Source organism: Berghia stephanieae, chromosome 5 (genome assembly GCF_034508935.2).
Source record: "Berghia stephanieae isolate SIO BIC M18660-M18661 chromosome 5, UCSD_Bste_1.3, whole genome shotgun sequence".
Lineage (NCBI taxonomy): Eukaryota > Metazoa > Mollusca > Gastropoda > Nudibranchia > Aeolidiidae > Berghia > Berghia stephanieae.
Window position 1 is genome coordinate 55422330 of NC_088364.1, and position 22500 is coordinate 55444829.

The 22500-nt window shown below is 35.8% G+C and overlaps 2 protein-coding genes across 2 annotated transcripts in view; both read right to left on the minus strand.

Moving 5' to 3' along the window:
* LOC144973249 (uncharacterized) overlaps positions 1-11093 on the minus strand; it is a 31529-nt gene extending 20436 nt beyond the window's left edge. Inside the window, exons 1-5 of the mRNA XM_078915469.1 lie at positions 10925-11093; positions 8397-8739; positions 7697-7814; positions 5176-5333; positions 3363-3422 (exon numbers count right to left, since the gene is read on the minus strand). Coding sequence (XP_078771595.1) covers positions 3363-3422; positions 5176-5333; positions 7697-7814; positions 8397-8703 — 643 coding nt within the window. The 5' untranslated portion in view covers positions 8704-8739; positions 10925-11093. The remainder of the gene's footprint in view (positions 1-3362; positions 3423-5175; positions 5334-7696; positions 7815-8396; positions 8740-10924) is intronic.
* Positions 11094-22063: 10970 nt separating this feature from the next.
* Positions 22064-22500, minus strand: part of LOC144974164 (uncharacterized) — a 28429-nt gene continuing 27992 nt past the window's right edge. Inside the window, exon 7 of the mRNA XM_078917082.1 lies at positions 22064-22458. Coding sequence (XP_078773208.1) covers positions 22361-22458 — 98 coding nt within the window. The 3' untranslated portion in view covers positions 22064-22360. The remainder of the gene's footprint in view (positions 22459-22500) is intronic.

Below are 22500 nucleotides of genomic sequence, written 5' to 3' on the forward strand. Positions count from 1 at the left end.
TTATGGGGATGATGTGGTGGTGGTTGCAGTAGTGGTGTTGGTGATGGGGATGACGTGGTGGTGGTGGGAGGGATGATGATTTAGTAGTTGTAGCAGTGGTGGTGGTAGGTATGATGATATGGTAGTAGTAGTTGTAGTGATGGTAGTAGGGAGTTGTAGTAGTGGTTATGGGAATGATGATGTGGTGGTGATTGCAGTAGTGTTGTTGGTGATAGGGATGATGATGTGGTAGTGTTTGTAGCAGTAGTGGTGGTAAGGATGATGATGTGTTGGTGGTTGCAGTTGTGGTGGTGGTACATATGATGATATGGTGGTGGTGGCAGGGATAATGATGAGGTGGCGGTTGTAAAACGAGGAGTAAAATAATAATCACTTTGAACATAGCAGTTGTCCTATGTGCATTTTTACTATCGTATTAGGCAAGATATTCAAATTTTTCTCATTTTAAAGGAAATTTCACCCTCAATCTCATTATTCCCGACATTTCCATCCAAGTATGAAATTTCTGACCAATTTCCAACGTCACTGGACACCATGTGATGGTAATGATGAAGATATTGGAAGTGGTGGTGGTGATAATGATGATGCTGCTGCTGCTGAGATTATGATGGTTCTTGTGGAATATCAAAATAAAAAACCCAATAAAAATTGGGAAAATAGCTGGTAATTATGGCAACTGGAAAAGAGAACAAATATAAGGAATATCCCAATAAAATTAGGAAAGTCGGCAGGTCTGCTTTCTTGTCCCAATCCTGTCATTATCCAAAGCAGTTCAAAATGACTACCTAAAGTCTCATCATATAGTTTCTTTTACTACGACAACTAGAATTATTTTGGTCACATTAGCACGGAAATGAGTGTTTACAGTCTGTGTATTGTACCATTATTTAATACTCCTGTAATCTCTTAAAGTCATTTAACAACATGCATGGTTTTACACAAACTGAGAGCCTAGTATAAGATGTATTCAACTCTGAATTTTAATATTATTGACTCAATCTCTGTAATCTTTTGAGTGAGAACAAATACCTTCAGCAATAAATAACTAAAACATTTAAGAAATCAAATAAAATATAATGTAGATTTTTTATCTTTTGTTCACAAGCAAAATAGTTCAATAAGCTTGGGGTGATCCATCAAGTGCAAAGATTTGGTGCACACTCAAACCTAAATATAATTCTAATAGGTCCACTTTAAGAGAATGAATCCAAATACGAGTCCTTTTTGCTGTTGCTGCTGTTGTCTTATGCGATGTGGTTATTGTTGCTTTTCCAGAGGCTTTTTAGAAAAAAGCTCTTATGATCCAATGCCATATAGAAGCAAATAGATGTATTCCTATCTATGCATAACAACACACAACAACTTTTGACCTTAAGTAAGATAAAAAAACATTCAATATCAGTGTTTTATCATTTTGATTTTTAATATATATATTTCTTCTTTGTGGAGATGGAAGGTAGGAAGGGGGTGGTGCAACTAAAACTACAAGCACGACACAGGGGAAGACCATAAGTTTTGATAAGAAATATCATGTCAAAGTTAGAGCACATGGTTCATTGTATAAATTAAACAATCTTTCGATGCATACATATACATGATTTACAAATCTATACATTTCAAATAGGAAATGTTTACTAAATACTTGTTTAACAACCCATGATTCTGATAGGCTGAAACTGCAGATTGCAATTATGCCTTTATATTGAAAGATGATGTTTATCTGTTGGTATAATTCTTGGTGCAAGACTTGATATGATGAGATGTACGAGTATCAAATTGGAGGTTGTTTGTTTCCATGTTTGGATAATAATTGATCTCTACATTGGTGTTGACATCAATTATTCATTGTAAAAGGCGATAAATGGACAGGTAAATGATGAGAAGAAGTGTAGGCATGTATTTAACACTTTAGGATTATGCAATCTTCTCAATGTAATATGAGATTGATGATCATCTCCAGATGGTTGTCCTGTGTTTTCTTTGTACATCGGAGGAGGTACAAATCTCCAGATATTGAATAAATATAAGCTTTTAGTGACAAGGGAATTGTTTTGATGGAGATTGATTGACTTGTCTTGAAATGAGTTGTGTGCATTGGTTTCGGGAGCTATTTAAATCCTAAAGTGGCAAAAATAATTGTAATGAGCAGACTCTGAAGAAAATATAAGCTTGGGATTGTTGATCTTGTCCCTTGGGCTTTACACGATGTGGTTATAACAACAATCAATAGCTCCTTGTCTTATCTTCAAAATGCATTGAAGAAGAATTCAGTTGTGATGACATTTGTATAGAATATCTACATACAATTTCTTCTTCAAAGGTGCAGGTTCAGCAGTATTGTCACAGCCTGCTGTTGTCTTATAATTACAATTATTTCACAGGCACAACAACAACTTCGTGGTGATATACTAAATATGAGGAAAAGACTTGATGGAAATATGTGAAATCATGATTAAAGCTATCTGTGCACAATGAATGATGTCAAACAGATACATGATGATTGGAAACAAAGGCTATGCTATTTAAGCTATTTGATGTTTCTTTTGAATGATCCATAATCTAATTTTAATGTCATTAAATTGCAAATAAAAATCTAATATAATTTTCTGTTCTTTAACATAAAGGAAGAATAATGAATGTTAAGAGTTAAAACCGATTTAAAAAGAATATTAATGAGTGCTGCATTTTCAGGAGATCCTAAAGTGATAGAAATTAAGAAATCCTTGATAATGACTGTTAAATATGACACTTTGTAAATAGAATGATTTTACTCAACATGAAAATAATACATCTATATTGCAATCTTAAACAGATATATTTATTGATAAAATAAACAAATAAATAAATCAATAGTTAGCATTTTAGAAAAAAAAATCAGAATTGATCAAATGGGTTCTTTAAACTTAAAAAGTACGGATATGAGGCTGGGTCAAAAGGGAGATTTTTTTGGTCAAATGCTGCAAAAATGACCTAGTTCATCCTCATATGATGGTTAAATTTTTGAAAGTAGCAGATCTGAAGGATCAATATTAACCTAAGTAGTTTTCAATGCTATAAATACTTTTCAATGCTATGTTTTTATCAATTTTTGATTGTTTGTTTGTTTATGTCTAAATGTTAAAACTGTTTCGGACAAAATGCAAAGCTCTATTCAAAATAATCCTGAGAAAAAGTTAAAACCAATTTTAATTGAAACTAAACTCATGTAAATGACATGAAAAAGAAATTTGCTTTAATTCATAACAACTACTCAATCCCTAATAGTCTACAGATAGAATAATTATGTATAAGCAAATGACCTTATACTTTCATGAATGACAATTACTATTGAAATCAGTTTGAAGGAAAATCAACAATCTTACCTTTTTCAAATTTGGCATCAAATATCTTTTTAGACAGGTACCTATCAAACATAAGAAAAGCTGCAACAAGATAGAAGTACAAGAATATTATTGAACTGATAGCTTTTTAATTGAACAAAAATTCAAAGGTCTATTCTTCTTCACTTGATGTATATAAACTTTCTGAAATAAAATTGTGATTGCCGTTAAAAATAAAGATAATATTTTAAAAAGAAGTCCTTCACAACCATGTAGCCGGAGTTAATCTCGGATTCTATAGCTTGAAATGGACAATAGCAATAGCTTGCTATCCTATGGAAATAAAGGCTTAAAGTACTGTAGTGCATAAAAGTAAAAAATAAAGTTATAAAAAGAATCTACATGTTATAAAACAAAAGTGTGACCAAACCTAATCAAAAAGCTAACAAATGTAAAAGAACAAAGCCTGAAATTAAAAAGAATACATTTATAATAGTTTCTTTTGTTAGTTTTAGATCCAATCGACCGCATTAGATCATATACCAGATCGCTGAAACAAAAAGCACAAATCAAACCACAAAACATCATAACTGACAGATGATTTACAGAAAAAAAAAAAAAATTATCCATCAAAAAACTTAAACTAAATACATACATAATTATAATATCATAACAAAATAAAAGCATAAACATAAAATAAAAGGACACTGTACTAATTGAAACTCATGAACATCACTATGAGGAGTGAAGTCCAGCCAAGATCAATAAAATCAGTTTGGGCCAACCGTGTGGTGCAACCTAGCTACATATAAGCAAGGAGTATGCCACTTATAATAGAGTGCCGTATGCAATGAAGTTGTTATAGTATAAAAATACTAATGCGAAGCCCAGTCTCCAAGATTTGTGCGGTCAAAAAAAGCTCAGTATCCAGTTAGTTAAGGGAAAAGTCCACCAAAAAAAAAAAAATTCAGGAAAATCGCCAAAATCGCGGAAAGTTGCGGGTAACAGCTAAAATCGTGGCCGCGAAAAACGACGGGGACAGCTATATGAATGTAAGGTCAACAAACAGATTAAAGTGTTTAAGTACACTAAAAGAGTGTATGATTGTTAAAAATGCTTTAAAAAAAGGAAAAACTCATAATACGCAAACTCGTAAGCAAAATATGTAGAATGAGCAATAATGCGTAAGAATATGCATTTTTTATGCAAGGTTGGCACCACTGCTACCCATTCACTGCTGGGTGGACATGGGGGCCTGAAAAAAATACTCGACTGCACCCGGGATCGATCTTGGTCGCTTTGCGTGTGATGCGAGTGCTCTACCAACTGAGCTGTTTGGATCCCCAAAGATAATATATATTGACAAAATGTATGTGAAGTAATCAGAATCTTTCAATGCGTCTTATTATATCACTTTTATATTTAAATGTCTTCCTTTACCTATTCAAAAAGAGGGAGTGGGAAGGTTATTACCGGATTATTTCAATTTTAAATTTGAACAGTCCTGGATGAAGATATTTGCTAAAGGGATTTCAGCAACGATGACAAAAATAACTTTTCTCTATTGTATTTATCTTTTTCGTAACTGAAAAATATCCTAATTCTAAGAATAGTTTCCTCATTTCTATTTTTCAGACTAGATAGCTAGATAGTTTATGCTATCAATGAATACAAGAAATAATCATAAACTTAAAAAGAAGGAGACGGCACAACTGTGAAATAATATTCCCATTCCTCAAAAAAATAATTATTATAACTATCTTAGTAAACAAACTGGCACAGCATAAAAGAATGATACGGAGTAAAAATAAAACAAATGAAGAAAAATCAGAACAACAAAAATTATATTCAATACCTTTGCATTCTTTTTTTGAGTCTTCGCCATCCTCCTTGCCTCCAGTATCTTTTCTTACAACTTCTATGCTCAAAAGCTTATGGTAGAAATCCATTCTTAGTAACTTGCCAATAATTGTTGCTGTGTCTTTTTGAGTGGCAACGTACAGCTCAGCTTTTCTAAATGCAATTAAAGGTAAAAGATAAAGTCACAGATTAGATTTTATTCATCTTAATCCTTTCAGTAAAGTCCTAAGCCATGTCAGTCTCAAGAAATATAATACAATAATATGCTAGACTAACCATAAAATGTAGAAGACATCCCATTGGGAAAAAAAAAACAACATTGCATGAATGTTTATATATGTGTGTTTGTAGACCTGTAAATGAGCTCTATAATAATTGACTGAAACTCTTCGTAATTCGTAGCGGAAAAATTGAAATCCAAAGAATCGAAATGCTTGAGCAAAACAATGGCAGAAAACCAATTTGCGCGTGAATTAATTAGACTACTTACCATTGTTCCTTAAAAAAAAACAACTTGAGCTTTTATATAGCGCAATATCCACTAAACATGCTCAAAGCGCTTTACAAGGGGTCCCTAGCCAACAGCTAATCTTAACATGTAGAACGAGACACGACGCCTGTTAGGCGATATTACAATTTTTTTCCAACAGAGACAACGCTGTTAGTACGATGAAAGAATGTGAGTAAAGAGCCTTTTCCAAGGACTCAACTATGCGCCGAGCGAGGCTCGAACCCAGGACCTTCCGTTCTGAAAACGAGTGTCACACCACAAGACCACATAGCCGCACTAATTAGGTACTAATTAGCTGACATGGCGGTTTTTTGCAAAAAAAAAAAAAAAAATCCCAAATTTTGCAACCTAAAAACAGCAAAACTTGCAAAAATATTTGCCAAAATTTGCTGTTAATTTTCATACAGGCCTGTAAATGTTTAGTGAAAAAATTGTCGGAACTTTTTGAACACGCGAAAATAGACACAACAGGACAAAAATATGGATACAACACAGATATGACACGTCAATTGACTAGTCAAATCATGTCACTTTCCCCAACTTATTTATAACGAGGTCCTTATTTTATGGTAACAAAAAAAAAACAAATCCCAATTATTTGAGGGCCCAGGTCTGAGTTAGTTGTAAAATGAAAGAAAGAGAACAATTCCTACCCTTTTGAAGGATGTGTATCTCATGCTTGACACGGGAAACTGCGTATCTTCGCTCCTGTTTGTGTTAAATGTTTACGCTGATTCTTTCGTTTATTTGGATTAATTCTTATAGAAGAAGAAGAAGAAGAAGAAGAAGAAGAAGAAGAAGAAGAAGAAGAAGAAGAAGAAGAAGAAGAAGAAGAAGAAGAAGAAGAAGAAGAAGAAGAAGAAGAAGAAGAAGAAGAAGAAGAAAAAAAAAGAAGAAGAATTATTTCGCATTATCCTTTTTCTGTGTCACATCCAGACGGAACCAATAAAATAGAGAGAAAAAGATATGAGAACCGGAGATATGCATGTGTGTCGGTAGCAAAATAGAGAGAAACCTTCCGGTCCGGTTAGACAAACTTATGTGCGTGCGTTATTTACTGACCAGGTGTGTGTGTGTGTGAAGACGACTCGTGCGAACTTCGCGACCCTCTCTCGCTAGCTGTGGCAAAGTAGCCAGACAGTGAATACATCCACGTCTAGCGGAGCGTGTAGGTGGCATGATAATATTATAGCTAACTGATAGACGGCAAGATTTGTTTTGTCTTTGATGTAACAAATAAATTTTTATTTTGTTTTTTTTTTAAGTTGGCATTTGAAACGGAATAAAATCTATTTTTTTCGTGGAACGAAATAAAAGTCTTTTATTTTCTTTTTTATTGGTTCTGTTCTTTGACGTTACGAATTTTATTTTTACTATTATTTTAAAAAAATAAATATTAGCACTATTAGAGCAAAATCGTACTGTTGGAAATCCGACAATAGACGGAAGATTTACAGGCCTGTTCATAAAAACCCATACTTATTGTCATACCAGAATTAGGTACCCAACCAGTGAAGAAACTAGAAACGGTCAATCAGTTTGTTTACAATGTGAGGCAATAGAGATGTGCTTGTAGTAATCATATAACTATCGATTTGAAGGTGTCTACATAATGCATTTCCGGGTTAGCATTTTACTTTTTCATTCCACCCGGTAAATGTGGTCAATTTTAGCTTAGACGAAACAGTGAAATATATCGCTCAGCGGCTCAGTTAAAATTGGCTACCATTGGGATCACGACAGGTTTGGAAAGTGTAAAAATAATTTCACGAAGGCTGTGTGAAAATACACGGGATGTGTTCAGACACGGCAATTCTAAAAAGCGTGTGTGTGTGTGTGTGGAGAGAGAGAGAGAGAGAGACAGAGAGAGAGAGAGAGAGAGAGAGAGAGAGAGAGAGACAGAGAGAGGGGGAGAGAGAGAGAAAGAGAGAGAGAGAGAGAGAGAGAGAGAGAGAGAGAGAGAGAGAGAGAGAGAGAGAGAGAGAGAAATATTACAACCACATACCCATGACGCCCCTCACTAGGGATGTATAGCAAACTTTCTGATGCAAGTTTACACAAGTGAAAATTCAACTGCAAGTCATCGGTATGAAGAGGATATACTTTCAACTGCCACTTCCTTTCTGTGAAACGCAAACAGAACTTTACATTGTTAAATAATCAAAGGGCAATTGATTGCAACACTTGAACTTTCATTAATGCCAATGAAATGGTTAGTGTGGGTACCGATTCAAGAATAAACATTTTAAAATAATTAATTAAACAGAGGAAAAAGTCATATGGGACATAATTTGCCTTTTAAATTGAGCTTTATATAGTGCAATATCCACTAAATGTGCTCAAAGCGCCTTACAAGGAGTCTAGCACCAAAACAATAGCAATGAAGTAAAAAATCTTGATTCCCCCCCCCCCAATCAATTCAATGGTTAAGATTACAACAAAAGGAAAACTAAAAAATCTGAATGCATAAAGGTTGTTTTTAAAAAATGATACCCTGAATAAAAAGACCTTTTTAAACCATTTCCTTGGATTTATTCTGCTTAAGATAATTTTTTGGCTGCAATGTAATAATCTGATAAAACAAGAAGCTTGGTCTCTCTCTCTCTCTCCCCCCCCCTCCCCTCCCTCACCTTTCTCAAAACTCAAAAGCACATGAACTCTGAACCAAACTCAAAAACAAACAAAAATAAATAAATAAAACATACTTCTCAAACAGTTGACATCAACGACTGGTGCTTTTGGCTTTGTCCTCATCCTTGGCTTAGTAGATGTGGGTTTTACATTAGATTCAGGAGGCGGTGTCTTAGGTGCTTCATTATCTGACATACTGGCTTTGGACTGTTTCTCTATCTTAATCTCTCTTGCATCTTTATCAGAATCATCACCAGAATCCTCCCCTGCCATGTCAATAACTACAAAATTTTCATTTCCACTTGCAGATGTTGTTACCTCAACTTTTGGGGGATCCATTGAATCAACTTGCATATTGCTCTCCTCTTCTGTACTGGTCATCTTTGAATATTGGCTTACTTGGAATTTAGGCCTGATCTAAAAAAAAAAAAAAAGAAATAAATGAAAAAAAGTCGCTTGTTCTAACAAGATGGTAGAATAACAACAACAAAAATAATAAGATCTAGCTAAAATAAAAATTCCTTTTAAATTGAGCTTTATATAGTGCAATATCCACTAAATGTGCTCAAAGCGCCTTACAAGGAGTCAACAGCAACATTTAACATGTAGGACGGGACATGACGCCTGTTAGGCGATATTAATATTACAATTTTTCGGACAAAGACAACGCTGTTAACGGCCAGGTACTCATTTAACACCCGAGTACGATGAGAAAATGTGAGTAAAGAGTTTTTTCCAAGGACTCAACTATGCGCCGAGCACAAGGCTCGAACGCAGGACCTTCCGATCCGAAAACGAGTGTCATCCGACTAGACCACATAGCCGCACAAAAGAACCAAAGAAAAAAAAAAGAAGATAAAGGGAAACTGCATGTTTACCATATTAATGTTAATAAAACAAACACTTCTTGTTGTAGAAACAGAAAAAGATCTTGGTGTTATTTTTGACAGCGCTCTTTTAAAAATAATATTTCAGGATTGCCAATCCGGAATGCAAAAATTTCCTGAACTTTTACACAAACCCAATGACCGACCCCTGTCTGAGGGCTGAACTCCAGTAAAAAGACATTATTAGGCCTGTAAATGGTTGGTGAAAAAATTGTTGGAACTTTTTGAACATAGACCAACAGGACAAAAATTTATATTAATTAATAAACACAACACAGATATTGACTAGTCAAATCCTGTCACTTTCCCCAGCTCATTTATAATACAAAATAAGCAAATCCTTATTTCATGGTACCGAAAATAAAAAATCCCAATTATTTGAGAGTCCACACATTTCTGGGCCCAGGTCTGAGTTAGTTGTAAAATGAACAGAAGAGAACAATTCCTACCTTTTTGAAGGATGGGTATCTAGTGCTTGACACGAGAAGCTGCTATATCTTCGCTCCTATTTGCGTTAAATTTTTAAGCTGTTTATTTGTATTAACTCTTATAAAAAGAAGAAGAAGAAGAAGAAGAAGAAGAAGAAGAAGAAGAAGAAGAAGAAGAGGGGCAGTCAATCACCGTTCGAAGAAAAATATTTATTTCCCATTATTCTTTTCAGGTTGGGTTGACATTAAGACTGAACCAAAGAATCCATTGGATGGAAGGAAAAGAGAGAGCCAGAGAAATGTTGGTAGCTGTGCGTGATAGTTGACTAAGCTTGTGTCCGACGACCGCAACCCTCTCTCTTCTAAGGCACAGTAAGCAGGCAGTGAATACATCCACGTCTAGCGGAGGGTTTAGGTGGAATGATAATATACCAAGCTGACTAGACGGTCTAGTCTTTGACAAGACAAATAAAAAGTTTTTCTTTTTTTTTTTTTTAAGCTGGCATTCGAAAAGGAATAAAAACATTTTTTTTGAGGCACGAAATAAAACTTGTTTCTTTCTTGTTGGTTCTGTTTTTTGACGTTACAAATTTTATTTTTACTTTCAATTTTTTATATTTTATTTTTAAATATCAGCACTTCTTAACAGAATATAAATATATGGAGCAAAATCATGAATCATATGGTCGTAAATCCAAAAATTGTCGTTATGCCTATTCATTGGACACTGCAACTAATTGAAAGTTCAAAAGGGCTAAAAGATTAAGTAATATAAATAATAAAAGTAAAAGTAAAAGTGCTGTGAAACTACTAAAGTAAAGTCACTGAAGTTGAAGTCCTCCCAGTCAGTTGGCGACTCAAACTCAAATTCCACATCAAAATGGGTATTGTCTGAATGCGTGACGTGTAAAACTGGCGGGTATGGAAAGAGTTTGATGCGAACCTCTCACACTCACTCACTCTGCCTGTCTTTCCCATCCCCCAATTCAAATTCAATTGCCCAATTCGTGTGGGCAAAGGCAAATGAGATTCGAATCAGTAGGGAGTGTTCTAGAGCAATTATATCTTGGTTGTCATTTAATTTTGGCTCATACACTTCTCTATATGATACAATGTCTTCAATTACATACAGTGTGCAAATTGCAATGCAGATGGAGTCAATTGTAATTGAGTGTGGTGAGACGGGACTGGGACAGAAGTGAAGAACGGTCAACAAAGTCAAGTGAGGGGACAGCTGGGAAATATTGTCTCGTCATAATAAGCTCAATTTCTGAGTAATAAACTTACTGATAATTATCTTAAGGTTTATCTTTATTTTCCCCAACAAACGTTACAATTAATTCAGGTTGAAATGCTTTCAAATGTTCAAGGTTGAAGCAGCAAAGGAATTCAACCGTCGATTGACACGGTAAGCAATAAGCAGAGTTGGTAATGAAAAGGGAAGGAACTGGAATCCGGAACACTTCCGCAATTTTTTTATATTTTTTTTTGAAACTGTGTTTTCAGTCCACCAGTGGACCGAAAACACAGCTGTGTATTCAGTCCACCGGAAATAAAAATATTTAAAAAGGACCAATTATCGTCTATACTTACCTTAATCGATAGAAACGACTTTGATACTGAGCCTAGTATAGGCATTATCAGACATGGACAGGCATAAAATTTATAGTAATTCAACGACTTAATAATATCATTTACTGTGTTTTATTTATTCTCAGAAAATATTGATTGAGAGTTATTCGAAACCGGGTGCCTGAAATAGATCTCAATTCTCGAAACCGATTCTTACCGTGACTGCGAGATAGCCATCGGCCTGGCCACTTTGGCCAAAATTGGCCATACATAGAATAATGTTTCTACAATTAATTTAAAATTATTATTTATATCTATTTTTAATTTTTCCTAGTCCTTTATAATTTTTTTGTGATTATCAAAACCGATGAATTTTCCAAGGAGATCAGAGTATTAGTATTGATTGCCCAAGTAAGGTTCTATGTGGTCACTTTTCACATCGATCACTTGCCTCGAGTACGGCTGTGCTTCGAGCCCCCCCCCCCCCCCCCCCCCCGTCTTTGTCTTCTTCCAATATCCTTTTCTTTCAAAATTATTCCGTGTCCTTTGAATTGTAGGGCTGGTCTATTGTTCATCGTCTATCATGTCTTGTAAAACTATAATTTTTTTGACTGGCATCCCACTTTTTCCTTTCTACTAGCCCTAAAATGACCTCAATGTTTTATAAGCGCCATCAAACCTTTATTGTCGATATTGTCTACACCAAAAGTGTCCCAAGCTGTAACCTAATAAATAAGGATAGGAACCAAAAAATAAAAATCGAGTACAAGTATCTCTCTCTCTCTCTCTCTCTCTCTCTCTCTCTCTCTCTCTCTCTCTCTCTCTCTATCTATCTATCTATCTATCTATCTATCTATCTATCTATACTCTATCTCCAATCTCTCCCACCCCACCCCCTTCTCTCTCCGACGTTCCCTTAAACACATTCAAGACCCTATAACTATAAAGTTGTTCTCTCTTTTTCTTTTATCTTTTATTTATTTTTTTTTGGGTTAGTTTTCGTTTTGTTTGTTCGTTTTTGTTTCATTTTTCTCCGGATTCATATTGTTACGTACAGAAATACACAAAGCAATACATTTTGACGCCTCTGTGTTCTAAATTAAAATAATTATCTTAAAAGTGAGTAAAAGTAAATATTTTTTTTTAAAATTAAAAGTCGATCAAACTTCTCGAATCACCAGGAATGGCGTCAACGTGTTGAACTGGAAAATTAAGAATTTTTTGCCAAGGGGTGCCCGAGGCCAGTGATCGATGTGAAAAGTGACCAAATAGAACCTTACTTGGGCAAACAATACTAAAACTCTGATCTCCTTGGAAAACCCATCGGTTTTGATAATCATGAAAATTCTAACGGACTAGGAAACATTAAAAATAGATATAAATGTCAATTTTAAATTACTTATAGAAACATTAGTCCCTGTGTGGCCAATTTTGGCCAAATTGGCCAGGCCAATGGCTATCTGGCAACCATGGTATCGAGAATTGAGATCTATTTCAGGCTCCCGATTTCGAACAACTCTCACTCAAGACTTTCCGAGAGTAAATAAAACGCTGTAAATGATATTATTAAGCCGTCAAATTGCCTGTCCACTTCTGATGATGACTACCCTACAATAGGCTCAGTATCAATGTCGTCATGATCGGGTAACAAGTATAGATAGTTCGAAGATGACGTCACTCAGGTGTTTGTTATTGTTTTTTGCCATCCGCGTTTATGAGTAATGCTCACTGAACTGTATTAACCCGACTTTAAATGTTCATGGATACACACAGTTTTGTGTGTTGGTCCGTTATACTTCCGGATGGCAATGTTATGAGCTTCTTAGCCAAGCTCATACTATCTATAGACGATAATCGGTCCTTTTTAAATATTTTTATTTCCGGTGGACTGAATACACAGCTGTGTTTTCAGTCCAATGGTGGACTGAAAACACAGTTCTTTTTTTTTTTTTTTTTTTGTCGAAAGATATGGTGATTGTTTATATAAAAAGGTAGAGGCTAGGGAGACCAAAATCTTGCTCTCCCGAGTTTAACCAGCCGGACTCGGGTCCGAATTGCCACTTCGTTTTTAAAAATGCAGAAGCATAAAACCGTAATAATATTACCCTTCCCTCCCCCTCCCCCTCCCCCTCCCCCTACCCCCAAAAAGTAAACGAATTATTGAAACCGAGAGAAAATTGAAGAAGAAAAGAATGGAAATTTAAAAAAAAATTAAAAAGAAAAGAAAAATAACTTTTGTGCCGTCCAGGCTGATAACTTGCAATCTCTCATCTGTCTTTCCTCTCTTTTAAAAAATATTTTGATGGGGGAAGGGAGGTTGGCATGCTTTCATTATACGGACTGAAAAATAACAGAACCCCCCCCCCCCCCCCCCCGCCCCCAATAAAAAAGCAAAAACAAACCAAAAAAAAAAAAACAGTAAATAAAGAACAAAAACAAACCAAAACAACTCCACTCCACAACTTAAAGAAACAGTTTTATATATGAAAATTCACGGTCTCCCTAGCAAAAATTGAAAAATTTTAGTAAAAAAGAAATAAAAGAAAACTAAATTAATGTTTGGGCTGGACGGCCAATAACCTACAATCTCTCTTCTGACTTTTTTAGGGGGGGGGGGGGGGGGGGGGGCGTGAAAATAATATTATCATAAGACCTAAAAAAAAATAATTAAATAAATTAAAAAATGAAGAACAGCAGCAAAAACAACCAACCAAGTAATAATTAAATAGAAGGGAGGAAAAACCCAACTCTCCCATCAACATAAAGAGACAGTTCCATCAACGTAGGTACTGATTTACGCCAGGAAGCCAAAATCTCCTTAGACAAAACGAACCATTTTTGCTAGAGAGACCAAAACAAAACAATAAATATAGAACACCAAATAGTGGTCTCCCTTGCAAAAATTGAATATTATTGTATATATATATATATATATCAAGGAATTTACCCAATGGAAACCGTACGGTGCTCTTATTGGCTAACCAACCAGCGGCCTCGATGAGAAAAATATCCGCCATTTTGATGTTGGCTGGGAATCGCGTTACTATAGTAAACAAGCGCTGATCGGCCGTTCATGAAAACAAGTTGCTGCTCGCTCGTTTAACTCAAAATTATTCAAAACGATCTCTTAAGGTTTTCTTCACGGTCAAAACCACACAACATTCTATTAATGATTACGTCCGAGGCAAAAAGGAATATTGACAGGTCGACCGAGAGTTGAACTCGTGAGACGACAAACATCAATGCGAAGTGTAGCGAGAGTCAAGCTATTGTTTGTCTTGTCCTATTCTATATAGAGAAAAGGATAAATAGTATAGCCTCGTGTGTGAGTGGTTGCGTGTCATAGTCTTGTTTTTAAATTGTTTCTGTTGTTTATGTGTGTAGTGATGACTCTCTCACACTCAATTTCAATGCCGAAAGAGGAATTCCCGCACACAAGAAAGGGGAATTGGGGTGGTATTTGGCATACATATTGTATAGTATCTAGTTCTAAATAGATAACTGATTAGAATTATATTATGATATACAAACACAATGCCAAATACAATTCCGAAGTTTCCTTATTTCAAATGAAGTAAAGCTCCAAAACCTAGTGATTGTAGTACTGAGTGTTTGTGAGGTGATGTGGTGTTGGTGGTGGTTGTAGTTGTAGTAGTAATAGTGATGATGATGTGGTGGTGGTGATGATTGTAGTTGTAGTAGTAGTGGTAGTGATGATGATGTGGTGGTGGTTGTAGTAGTAGTGGTAATGGTAATGATATGGTGGTGGTGGTGGTTGTAGTAGTAGTGGTCGTGATGATGATGTGGTGGTGGTGTTTGTAGTAGTAGTGGTAATGATGCGGCTATGTGGTCTAGTAGTATGACACTCGCTTCCGGATCGGAAGGTCCTGGGTTCGAGCCTCGCGCTCGGCGCATAGTTGAGTCCTTGGAAAAGTCTCTTTACTCACATTCTCTCACCGTACTCAGGTGTAAAATGAGTACCTGGCCGTTAACAGAGTTGTCTTTGTCCGAAAAATTGTAATATCGCCTAACAGGCGTCATGTCCCGTCCTACATGTTAAATGTTGACCAGGGACCCTTGTAAAGCGCTTTGAGCACATTTAGTAGATATTGCACTATATAAAGCTCAATTTAAAAAAAAAATATTTCAATGATGATGATATGGTGGTGGTGGTTGCAGTAGTAGTAGTGGTAGTGATGATAATGTGGTGGTGGTTGTAGTTGTAGTAGTTGTGATAGTGATGATGATGTGGTGGTGGTTGTAGTAGTAGTGGTAGTGATGATGATGTGGTTGTGGTGGTTTTAGTAGTAGTTGTAATGGTGATGATATGGTGGTAGTGGTGGTTGCAGTAGTAGTGGTAGTGATGACGATGTGGTTGTGGTGGTTGTAGTAGTAGTGGTAATGGTAATGATATGGTGGTAGTGGTGGTTGTAGTAGAAGTGGTAATGGTAATGATATGGTGGTGGTTGTAGTAGTAGTGGTCGTGATGACGATGTGGTTGTGGTGGTTGTAGTAGTAGTGGTAGTGATGCTATTGTGGTGGTGGTTGTAGTAGTTGAGGTAGTGATGTGGTGGTGGTTGTAGTAGTAGTGGTGGTGGTTGTGGTAGTAGTGGTAATGATGATGATATGGTGGTGGTGGTTGCAGTAGTAGTGGTAGTGATGACGATGTGGTTGTGGTGATTGTAGTAGTGGTAGTGATGATGATGTGCTGGTGGTGGTGTAGTAGTAGTGGTAGTGATAATGATGTGGGGCTGGTGGTTGTAGTAGTAGTGTTAGTGATGATATTGTGGTGGTGGTTGTAGTAGTAGATGATGTGGTGGTTGGAAAACACATTACAGGTTATTATAATACATGATTACACACATTCTCTAACTTCATTTTTTGACAGCTTCGTTGTGCCATAAATATACGCAACAGTTCTGAAACATTTATTGTGGATTTTGATATTGTTTGTTGTTTTTTTTTTTGTGTCGTTATGTTGACATAGATACCGAATGAATGGTAATTACTACATTCTCAGCCAACAACAAAATGGCGCTGAATGCTTTCATTGGTGGACACTTTTTAGGCTTCGTACGTATTCTCATTCGTTTAATTCTATGATATATATATATATATATATATATATATATATATATATATATATATATATATATATATATATATATATATATATATAAAAAGGAAAGAAAATTTAAAAAAAGAATTGAAGAAAAAAAACGCCTCATATACAGAAAGAAACCGTTCCATAAACGAAAATACGGTTTTACGCTGGGAAGCCAAAATCTTGGTCTCCCTAGCCAAAATGGTCTTTTTGGCTAGGGAGACCAAGAGACCTAGGTTGTTAAAAAAATATTTTCCTCTCTTCCTCCAACACTTCGTGTCTTTCCTCAAAACAACAAAATAGAGAATAAAAAAAACAAAACTAAAAAAACAAAACAAAAAAAAAACCCAACAAACTTGCGGCGATGGGGGCTCGAACCCACGACCTTACTGGTACGACTACTCCACCTGGCCGGGGAGAGGGTAGCGCTACTGTCAGAGCTATCCACCACTCAAAAAAAAACAACAACAAAACAAAAAAAAAACAACAAAGTGGATTCTATCTTGAACCGTTCTCCCCGACTTCTTGAGGTCATGGGTTCAACACACAAACGCCGCGCAATATTCTCCACACACTTTTTAAAAAAAAAATCAGAAATCAATGTCTATAGGATAAGGTAACCTCTTGCAATTTCTCATATAAGTCAAATTTCTCAGCTGTCGTTAACGACTTAGGCCATTGTAGATTGTTGTATTGTCAATGATTTTTTTATTTATTTATTTTTTTTTTGGTATCTTTTTTTGTTGTTGTTGTTGTTGTTGTTGCTTGTCTGTTTGTTTGTTTAATTCTTAGTTTTTTAAAACATGGAAGACATCCTTATTAACTGGAAACAAATATTGCGCTGTCTCATAATTTTTTTTTTTTAATTCAGAGGGGACCTGAATTATATGTACTTAATAATTAGCTTGTCATTTATATCCATAGCAAGGTGCACGTCGATACAGTCCATTTTTTTAGTACGAACATGAGAAAATCAAATCAATATAAAAATTGTCTCATCTATATAAATAAACTAGCAACCCCCCCCCCCCCCCCCCCCCCCACCATACATCTTCGATGTAATCACCCACTTAACAGTCTAAAAAATAAATAACAAAGAGCAGAGTAACATCGACTTCATTTATTTTCTAATTTGTAAACATCCAGCTATAATATTTGTCCGAACGAGTTTGCGGGGATGTCACTAATACCGTATTTTGATTGGACATACTTTTCCCCATCCAACCTCTCTCTCTCTCTCTCTCTCTCTCTCTCTCTCTCTCTCTCTCTCTCTCTCTCTCTGTCTCTGTTGTCATTATTATCACCGTCATTATTATCTACAGCTGCAACACCAACATCATCATCAGCGACAGTTGCGACCACCACACCTACTACATCACCATCACCACGATCACTTTCACCATCACCATAGTTGAAGTTGTCATCATCAACAGCAACAGAAACAACATCTCCATTATAGGATTACAAGTATGCATGGACATCGACCAATTCGTCACAAACACAAGCCTCGCCCGTCAACACCGTCATCAACAACCCCAGTCTCACCGCCGTCACCAAAGACAGAAGAAGCGGCAGTGACAACTTCGATTACACATGATAAACAATACTATACGAAGAAGACAACAACAACATACCCAAAAACTAAACAAGCTGAACGTAGTTTTAGCAAACGCGAGATCGGTTTGTTGACAAAGCGCCACTTGTCCAACATTATATGTTGGATAGTGACATCGATATAATGCTCATCACAGAATCTCATTGAAGGACAATGACACTGCTGTGATCAACGATCTCATTCCCGATATATTGCCATCGGAAGAATCGCCAAGGAAGAGGAATTGCAGCCATTTTCAAATTAGCGTTCAAGCTTTAAAAAAAACCTCGTCAATTCGGAAGAATAACGACTTGAATGCGACTTCAGTCACAATAATAAGTCGTTCAAAGTCTCCATCATCTATCGCCCTCCGTCATCTCGGAAAAATAATGCCACAGCGCAGCAATTCTTGGATAAATTCGAACCTTATATGGTTGAGAAGTCCACTCACGCGAGCAATTTTATTGTGCTCGGTGATTTAAACATCCATGTAAATAAGCAGGAAGACACCATAGCATCAGACCTGCTTTGCTTGATGGTGTCCTGCAATATGATCCAAATCGTGAAAACAGCTACGCATTGAACCTTGTCTTCGGCGGAACCGATCAAAACATCATACAGGATCTATCGGTTGAAGACAACCACATGTCTTTCCACATGTCTGAGTTTTAAAAATTCTTCTTTTCAACTGTTGAAATAATATATTATTATTGCCTTCACGAAGTCCCAGGTATGAGAGTTGTTTTTTCTTAAATTTTTATATTTTCTTTTTTTTGTTTGTTTTTGTTTTGGCCAAGATAAGGGTCATTTAAATTAATCGATATTTTAAGGACGAGTTGTCTGTCTAAATTTGTAAAAAACATGAGAGTACTGTAGATGTTGCTGCTCGAAGCTCAAAGGAATAAATAACAATGTGAAATTGAATGTAAGCTTCAATTTATATGTTTTCCTGAGTACTGGCAAATAATATAATGATCTACTCAAGCAACTATACAAGCGCTACTTCTAATAAATGCTAATGCACAGCGACTTACCACTGCTGGCCACAATTAAATGATGAAATTACACAAGAATGCGATGTTCTCTAATTATGTTTGCTGATAACAGAAAACAACTTTACAAAGCTACAAAAGATTTAATTTTAGATGTATTTGATTTTATAAAAAAATAAATATGACACTTGCTCCTTGCATTCATCGATGATGCTCATATTTAGCAACTTTAAATCTACTTTGCAATGTATATTGCAATACAAAGTCAATGCTACGATAACAACTTACATTTTATGCTAATCAGCGGTATGAAAATTAACATATAATATGAAATCATGTCAGTTTTTATAGTTGCCGAATTTGGAGCCTTGAAGTGATCATGGGCCACCGAATGGTAACGTTGTCCAATGCAACGCAGCTGGGTGCTTCGAGGAAAGGCAGCAAACGGTTCTTTAGCCAGTCTTCAAACACCTCTGCATTGACCCCAGAATGATAGTCTCTACCTTCCAGATGATGCAGAAAAGAACAAAAATGGTATGGCATTCTTCTAAATACTCATTATCTTCACCACCTGCAAGAATGTCAATGATCCTCTGTCCAGAACTCTACCTGAATTATCATACGTCCTTTGTCGGATGTATGTTTACGTTCACCCAGCTCCATACATCTTTGGGTGATATCCATATCAAAGTTGTCTTGGATCTTTTTCCTATTACATCCATCCACACTGGTGATCTCTCTGTCGTATTTCGATAACCATCTTCTCGGGATTTACAATTGTGAAATTCCAATTCTATAGCCGTCCTCTATAATAGCTTATCTATAGATACAAGTAGATTTCGTGTTGCAGCTTTATGAGAGTGGAACCGGTAGAAATTTCGTATCGTATAGTTTAAAGGCTTATATGTTTAAAAAAAAAAAACCTTTAAGTGCGCTGCGTACATACATACACCTTTTCACAGTTATATAAACAGCATTCACTGTTAATTTGATAATATTGAGTATATAATCAATATTTCAAATTATTTAAACCTAGAGATTTCATATCGGTTAATACGCTTCAACAGTATTAACGTCATTTCCCTCGTAATGACGCATGGCAACTTAGTAACTGGCTCTAAACTATCGGAACAATGGCGGACGCCCTTATGAAATATTTCTCCGACGAGCATAAAAGTGTATCCTGAGGGGAAAAAAAACCCATTATAATTCTGATCATGTTTTGACTTTTACACATTCTGATCACAAGACATATGAAAAGTTCTAGCCAGCATGAAGAATAAAAATTACCTATTTTCTTTGTTCAGAACCACGATGACCGCTGTTACTGGGCGACATGACATCAGACTATTGAATCCAATACGCTTCACCAGTCATGGCGTCACTTCCCTCGTAATGACGCATGGTAACTTAGTAACTGGCTCTAAACTATCGGAACAAATGCGGACGCCCTTATGAAATATTTCTCCGACGAGCATAAAAGCGTATCCAGAGGAAAAAAAACCCCATAAATCTAATCACTTTTACACATTCTGATCACAAGACTTATGAAAAATTCTATAAAAGTTCTATAAAAGTTTATATAAAAAGTACCGATTTTCTTTGTTTAGAACCACGATGGCCGCCGTTGATGGGCGACGTGACATCAGACTATTGAATCCAATTGTGTTGTAGAATGGATAGATAACGTTATTTACGAAAGTTGAAGTTTGTCTGATATTCTACATTAGTAGATTGTGAATCCATTTGCCCTCTCTTCCCATCATTATAATTCCCTCCCGTCTAGTTCTATAGCGACATTTGTATTATTTTCATACAATTCGTGAGAATCTGTTTTAGAGTCGGGTAGTATGTGGGCTTATAGAGTAGGCCTATTAAAAGTTGAAGAGCGATCAGCAACTTGGAGTGCATCACTCAAAGGTATTCACAATTGACTAATGTTGTAGAATAACAGACAAACTTCAACTTTGGTAAGTATTGTTAATCCATCCATTCTTTTGACGATACCATCGATTTCTCTTTTCCCCAACATGGATTTTATTAATTACTTCTTGTCACCCTCTCTTTATCTTTCTTTCCTGCTCACTATTTACAGTAAGCTTCCACTCTTTCTTTTTTCTATATAAGCTCACCATCTCTTTATTATATCTAGTTGTAGTTCCGATGCAGGGAAAACGAAAAAGCGAGCAGCACTGCGTCACCTGACCTTCCACTCTCAATCCGGTCAACGAATCGATCTAAAGACTTCTGAATTAATCCAGCGATTCTCGTGATTCCGAACCAAGTTACCCACATTTCCTAGTCTTCTTCTTCGCTTATCCTCGTCTTCTTCTTCTTCTCCTCTCTCTTCTCCTCTCCTCTTTCTTCTTCTTCTTCTCTCTTCTCTTCTTTTTCCTCTTCTTCTTCTTCTTCTTTTCTTCTTCTCTTCTTCTTCTCTTCTCCTTCTCCTTCTCTTCTTCTTCTTCTTCTTCTTCTTCTTCTTCTTCTTCTTCTTCTTCTTCTTCTTCTTCTTCTTCTTCTTCTTCTTCTTCTTCTTCTTCTTCTTCTTCTTCTCTTCTTCTTCTTCTTCTTCTTCTTCTTCTTCTTCTTCTTCTTCTTCTTCTTCTTCTTCTTCTTCTTTTTCTTCTTCTTTCTTCTTCTTCTTCTTCTTCTTCTTCTTCTTCTTCTTTCTTCTTCTTCTTCTTCTTCTTCTTCTTCTTCTTCTTCTTCTTCTTCTTCTTCTTCTTCTTCTTCTTCTTCTTCTTCTTCTTCTTCTTCTTCTTCTTTTCTTCTTCTTCTTCTTCTTCTTCTTCTTCTTCTTCTTCTCTTCTTCTTCTTTCTTCTTCTTCTTCTTCTTCTTCTTCTTCTTCTTCTTCTCTTCTTCTTCTTCTCTTCTTCTTCTTTCTTCTTCTTCTTCTTCTTCTTCTTCTTCTTCTTCTTCTTCTTCTTCTTCTTCTTCTTCTTCTTCTTCTTCTTCTTCTTCTTCTTCTTCTTCTTCTTCTTCTTCTTCTTCTTCTTCTTCTTCTCCAAGAGATGCAAACTGAAATGACAATTTTGCGCTTCACGAATTTCAAAACTTAAAACGACTCTCTGACAGCCATCACTTTTAATATTTTTTCTCTCCATCATAACACTGGCTCAACTATTAAACAAAACTATTTCAAAAGAAGTAGGAAAAAAGCAGATCTTTCGTGGATAAAATAATCTTACACTTTTTTATATATATTTCCGCCGACATACAAACATACCTTTAAAAATTCTAAAATTAAATATCTAACTGAAATAGCTTGGTTAGTATAGATAAAACAAATTATATATTCAAGCGTTACATATGACACATTTTACAGCCAAAGATATAAATACAAAGGAATATAAGAACATCCTTAAAATAATGATGAACTTTCATCGGCTGGGCATCAAACTTCAGATCATCTGTCTCTGGAGTTTGGTTAGTCATTGACATCAACGATATTTCACTTCCTCTAGGCTTCCAGAAACTGGCACATTAAGGTAATCACGTCAGCCAGTACAATGGAACCAAATACGATGATGATGAAGGAAAGGCCAGCATATCCAAGTCCTGTTGGGATAAACGTTTTCAAGTTTTAGGTCCCTAAAGTTC